General features: G+C 27.0%; 1 protein-coding gene across 1 annotated transcript; it reads right to left on the minus strand.

The window, feature by feature from the left end:
• Positions 1 to 2293: 2293 nt before the first annotated feature.
• Positions 2294 to 4893, minus strand: LOC107952437 (SNF1-related protein kinase regulatory subunit beta-2-like). The gene is made up of 4 exons (XM_041094292.1): positions 4729 to 4893; positions 3324 to 3364; positions 3056 to 3218; positions 2294 to 2778 (listed from the first exon to the last, which is right to left on the minus strand). Exons 1-4 carry the CDS (start codon positions 4891 to 4893, stop codon positions 2506 to 2508), a joined length of 642 nt encoding a protein of 213 aa, XP_040950226.1. The 3' UTR covers positions 2294 to 2505.
• Between the last annotated feature and the right edge of the window lie 1784 nt (positions 4894 to 6677).

Raw genomic sequence — 6677 nt, forward strand, 5'->3', positions numbered from 1 at the left:
TGGGATTACTAATATCTTGATTGATTTATATTTTTAGTTATCATTAATACGAGTCTTCAAAGAAATTAGGATTGATTGTCAGTATTATCTTGTGTTTCTTGAATATAGATTAAAAAATAACATTTCTTTTTTAAAAAGTATTGCTACTTGTGTAATTTTGTACATTTTGTGTTTTATATATTGCATTTCTGTGGCACCGAAAAGCATTTAAATAGTTTTTATTGTCATGAAGGAAATTATATTTTATCCTGTAATTATCAATGATAATTGTAAAATGGGATTTTCTCTTAATTCAAATATAAAAATGGTAGGCATAAAAAATAATTATATTTTTAACTTGTATAAATCGCTATAAGTCTAATATTGGTTGACTTTATAAAATTTTTTGTATTTAGGAATTAAATTTATTTAATTACTATTTAAATAATTTTGTTTTGTAATACTCTTACATTTAATATTATGCATTAATTTATAATAATCTTTTAAACCTTTTAATTTTTCGAGTCAAAATATTCTACTTCCGCCTTTGCTCCACGTTGAATGCCTTCTCTTGTAATATCTTATTTCAAAATTTTAAATAATACTATATAATATTAGTTTAAAAAATTAAACCAAATAATAATTTACAAAATCTTTAATAAAATATATAAAAATATTTATATAATTACAATATATAGTAAATTATTTAAAATTAAAAAAATAAAAATACAATTATACAATTATACAATTAATATAAAGATGTTCTAGTAAATATATTACGAGAGACGGAGGACATCACATAAACTTAGATTCCGTTTGTTTTATTAAAAATAACTTTTAAAAAATGATTTCTGGAAAATGATTTACTTTTCTGAAAAAGCTAATATTTTCTGATGTTTGAATGAATCTGTGTAAAATATTTTTCTTAAAAATATTTCATAAAAGTTGTTTTCAATTAAACAAACATATATTTGAGATTTTTTTATTTTTTCATTGTTTAATTGAATTTATTTTTATCTATAATTTTGTATTTTACATTGTTTTTGCATATATTAAAAATATTATATTAATTTCAAATTCATTACAACGTCATTTTTTAATTACATGATTACTAAGTAAGTATTTTTTATTTAAAAATGTGACATCAATAAAATTGACAAAAAAAATTAACGATGTCAACAATTGGACTTGATTTTCAATTTTGAAAAGTAAATGGACTAAATTCTTAAAAATAAAAGTACAAAAACTAAATTACAAATTTGTGAAGTGTACATAAACTTATGACATATTTTAACCTTTATACTACAAAACATTTAGGGTGCGTTTGGTTCGCTGTATTGGATTAGAGGTGTATTGGGATTAAAGGTGTATTGGATTAGAGGTGTAATAGCTAATCCACTGTTTGGTTGAATGTAATGGAATAGAGGCGTAATAGTAATCTTGTGTTTGGTTGAATGGAATAGAGGTGTAATAGCATAATGGAAAAAACTAAAATGACTAGAATACCCTTAGCATAAATTTGTTTTGGTAAATGATTATTGTTATTGTTATTTAAATTTTAATAATATTATTATTAATAATAAATAATTTAATCATATTTAAACATAATTATTATTAAATATATTTTAATTAAAATATATAATTTAATAAAATTCTTAATAATCAATATTCTTATATGAATTTACTCAAATCATAATATATGATACTATAAAATATAAATTAACATAATTATTATTAAATATATTATAATTAAAATATATAATTTAATAAAATTCTTAATAATTAATATTCTTATATGAATTTACTCAAATCATAATATATGATACTATAAAAGATAATTTGAAATAATTAATATTAAATATATTTTAATTAAAATATATGATTTAATAAAATTTAAAATAATTATAACTAATAAATTATCTTATATGAATTTGTATAATTTAAAATAATTATTATTACATATAATTTAATAATAATATATAATTTCATAAAATTCTTGATAATAAATTTTCTTATATGAATTTATACAATTTAAAATAATTAATATTAAATATAATTTAATAATGATATATAATTTCATAAAATTCTTAATAATAAAATGTTCTTATATGAATTTACTAAAATCAAAATATAACTTGAGAATTATAATCTGCATAAACACTCAATCCGAGTTCCAAACATACGTGCCAAGGAAGACGATTATTAAACGTGTCATTGTATTATTTTGGCTTGTTTCATGTTTAAGTTGATAAGAGAATTCTTGGACCGCCAAGATTTACATAAATTAAGTAAAATTTAGTTTCAACTGTATCGGTTCAAAACAAGTAAGATTTGCCAGTCCATGCTTTGCTGGCTTTTAAGTTTAAAACAGATGGCATATAGCTGACAATTTTCATCGAGGAAAACAAGTAGTCTGTTCTACCCAAAATATCTCAAGAGTTTTAAACAAAAGGTAGTTAGTTAGATGTAAACACGCCTTTTCTGAAACCTACAAATGTCAATGGCTAGTTCTTAATTACAAGCAGATCATCCTCCTTGCATATGGGCACCTAGTTCACCAAACTGATCATCAGCTTCCACAGTATCCTCAGACAGGCGAACTGCATCCAGCTTCTGTTTCAAGATTTCTATAGCATTAAGAACCAACTGAGAAGCTTTGATCGCACCAGTGGATTCAACTGTAAAGATGAAACTGTCTTCTTTGGCATATATCTCCACAAGACCTGGCTTGCCCATAGCTTCAGCTTTCTTTAGCACCTCATCGTCATAGGTATACGCCTCTGGATCAACCACCACAACCTGTTTTCAAGATAAAAATAGAATTCATAGTTAGCAGCGCCAACAGCAGCAGCAGTGAAATAGCATAACCTCCAATTTTTGGCTCACAATATAGGGACTGAACGAATGCACTCAACATACATGAAACATATGATGCAGGTAGATTAAGGAGTGGAAGTTGTACGTGAGGAGGGACGAGTGGTGGCTCCTTAGCGAAATCTCTCGTATTCAATGAAAACAAATAGTTGGAAATCCTAAAACTACGAATACCATACCAAGATAAAGACAATAAATTTACCTGCAAGTCCAAAATGTTGTTAGCATTGCCTGTGCCGTCTTGAGCCCATGGCAAGTCAGGGGCATACCTCCATTGTCCATCGACAATGAACCTATACTGGTAAACACCTGATGGTAACACTTTCATAATAGTGAAGTCTTTTCCACATCTCTGCAAAGGGATTCTGATTAAGATAGCAAACACGTGTTAAATGTCGCAGTTCATAAAGAGCTAACTATTTTTCTTTCGATATAAAAAAAACATAGGGAAGTATTCTTATATCGAGAACCTTGTCTTCCAATTATCCCATGCAACGTGTATGGGGTTAGGCTTAAATTTAACACAGACATGGAAGACATAAAAAAAAAATTAAGAACTGCCTAAACTGCCCATAAAGGCTGCATTGAAGACAACCTATAGATTAGGTTAATTTTATCCATAATGCACCACAAGTTTTAAAGCTATAGCAGGAAAATTAACACGTCATGCATCAATGAATACCATTTTCTGCCATAGATAGCATAGACAGTAGCATTCTCGATCAGGTGACCAAATTTTACGGCCATTTACATTAAACCCATACAATTTCCACATAATAAGTTTCCTCTCTACCCGAGGCCCTTTGTATACACATAAATTCTTGCAAAAGTTAAATGAAACAAGCATTATAACTAACCAATAAACAAAGGGATCACACTAAGACTTTCCACCAAAATTGCAACACGAAAAAAAAAACATGAATTTATCAAAGGAATTAAATACAAACTAGGCTTGAATCCCTAATACATAATAGTCTCCAATTTTCATTTGTGACTTTCCAATTTCATTGAATCTTGAAGAAACATAAAAAGCCAAAACTCAAGATTTAAACTATGTATTCTTAAAAATGAAAACTCTATATACAAAATAGTTTCTAAACTATAATTTTTTGCAAATTGTGCGAACTTTAATTTCATTGAATCAGGCACCAACCACTAAGTTAAATACTCGAGTTTATGCGAAAATTACAGATCAAAAACAAACTCCTGCTACAATGTAAGAGCTTTGATTAATTATTTACATAAAAATCTTGAAACCTCTAAGTTAAATACTCAAGTTTAAGCGAAAATGATGAATCAAAATCAAACTCATTCTACAATGTAAGAGCTTTGATTCCTTGTTTACATGAAAATCTTGAAACCTCTAAGTTAAATATTCAAGTTTAAGCGAAAATGATGAATCAAAATCAAACTCATTCTACAATGTAAGAGCTTTGATTCATTATTTACATGAAAATTTTTAAACCTCTAAGTTTAATACTCAAGTTTAAGCGAAAATGATGAATCAAAATCAAACTCATTCTACAATGTAAGAGCTTTGATTCATTACTTACAAGAAAATCTTGAAGCCTCTAAATTTACAACACATTGATCCATTTATAAGTTTTCTTTTTTCTTTACATTGTTTTAAATAGAAACTCACAATATTTATTGAAAATTTACAGATACTTCGCATTAATTGGGAAAAACAGTTTTGCTAGTAGCTATGAACCAATAAACAAATGAACTACTAATTAAAAATTCACTTTCATAATCATTCTTTTATCTTGATATTATGCGTTCGAAACCAGATTCCCATGCAAGAAAATCAAATCATATTCCACGAAATCAAAATCCCAAGCAGAAAAATGTAAGAAAATAAAAGTAATTGAGTACCTGAGGAGTAAACATGAGAGGAGAATGTGTTGATGTGGGACTGTGTGGAGGTGAGTGACCCATAGGTGCCGCCATAGCTTCAAGAGCACTGTTAGCCCTTGTTTTTTCTTCTTCAATCCCTGATGGGCTATTATTCCCATCTTCTCTTCCATTCACATTCCCCATTTTTTTTAATTATTAGTATTAAACTATTAATTATTGTTTCTTTATTGATGATCAATTTATCACTTCTAAAAAAATTTATATAAACTAAGCAGAGAAAAAAAACCCAAATTCCCACCACTCACGGAATCTCAAAATTGATTCATGATTCCCCCATTATAATAGATACCCATACCCATCTTTCAAAAACAAAAACCCAGATGTAGAATTGGGAGAATTTTGTAAAAAATTTGAAAAGAAGAAGAAGAAGAAATTGAGCGATGAGTTAGGAGGGGTGATGAAGTAGTGGGGATCTGGAATGGGGGATGAATGGATGATGGTCACGTCATCATTTGACAAAGTCTTTTGTTTCTCAATTTTGGTTTGGTTTTTTATTTGGTTTTTTCGGGGGTTGAGATTAGGGCAATAACATGAGCCCTTTTTTCACCCTGTTCTGTCTCTGATTTCTATCGCCCAAAGGTAGAAGGAAAACAGAACGTGGATTTTGGGTAAAACAGAAGCATGAATCGGGAGGGTTAAACAGGGACCAAAATTGAAGCAGCACCTAATCTGAGCTCAAGGAAGGGATTAGAAAACGGTAGATTTTGGGGATTAGATCAGTAGTGTATTAGACCTGTAATAGCAATACACTGAACCAAACAAAGTATTAGGGAGGGATTAAGCGGGACCCACCGATTAGGGGTGTATTGGCTATGCCAATACACCCAACCAAACATGGTGTTATTATTAATATATTTATAATTGTAATAAACATTTATTATTAAAATATTAATATTGAATATTTTCAATAACATGTGAATAATATTATTTAAAATTATTATTTTTAAAATTTATTATTAAAATAAAATTGAAATATTAAATAATTTATTAAAATAATAAATTATATTTATTATATTAATAATTTATTATATGACTAAATATAAATAATTAAATATGTATGTTGAATAATATTAAAGAATATAATATTTTAAATATTTTTAAAAATAAAAATAAAATTTATTATCAATATAATAATATTAAGCTTGATCTAAGTTAATTTTTATGTAAAAATAAAATTATCTATAGATGAGCTCTTTTCCGGAAAATGACTTACGCTTTTCAAAAGGGTAAGTCATTTTACAGAAAAAATGATTTATTTTACCTTGACTTGTAAGTCATTTTCCATTGACCAAACTATTTTCTGTGAAACAAATACAGGAAAATACAAAAAGAAATTCCGTAAAATTTTTTATATATAAACAAACGGAATCTTAACCCCCATCCAATCCCAAAAATCTTAATGAAAAAATTGTCCATCTTATCTCCAAACTCGTTTTTTAAAAAAAAATATAAAATTAAACAGATGGGAACTCTTTTTTTGTCATTCTTAATAATTTATGTTACCTTTCAGTGTGCCCTTGTCGTTGCATTCTAAAAGAAAATAAATAAATATTCATTCAAAGATGAAATGGTGAAGACTGAGTCATCTTTTAAAAAGAAAGGAAATCTCCTCAATTTATTATTTTTGCTTTAGTTAGCTTCTTCTTCTTCTTTTTTTGTCATACGAGATGTTGATATGGTAAGTCGCGGTGCACATATATTTTGTACTTGGCACTGGAACTTGCAATTTTTTGAAAATTTTTTTATAAAATTTTATAAAATTATATTCATTATATTTTTGGATTTTTATATTTTTATATTTTTTATAAAATATGTTTAGAATTTATCTTTTTCAGTTGGGGGCAAGAGGAAAGGGTTTCTCAAACTTGAACTTAAGGTAAGATGTCAATAAGAATTTAAGCATGACA

This window comes from Gossypium hirsutum, chromosome A03 (genome assembly GCF_007990345.1).
Source record: "Gossypium hirsutum isolate 1008001.06 chromosome A03, Gossypium_hirsutum_v2.1, whole genome shotgun sequence".
Taxonomy (NCBI): domain Eukaryota; kingdom Viridiplantae; phylum Streptophyta; class Magnoliopsida; order Malvales; family Malvaceae; genus Gossypium; species Gossypium hirsutum.

Coding starts and splice junctions, on each gene's coding strand:
- LOC107952437 (XM_041094292.1), bottom strand. CDS start 4,893: ATGGGGAATGTGAATGGAAGAGAAGATGGGAATAATAGCCCATCAGGG. Junction 3,365..4,728: donor CTCTCATGTTTACTCCTCAG/GTACTCAATTAC, acceptor GTTAAATTTAAG/CCTAACCCCATACACGTTGC. Junction 3,219..3,323: donor TGGGATAATTGGAAGACAAG/GTTCTCGATATA, acceptor TATCTTAATCAG/AATCCCTTTGCAGAGATGTG.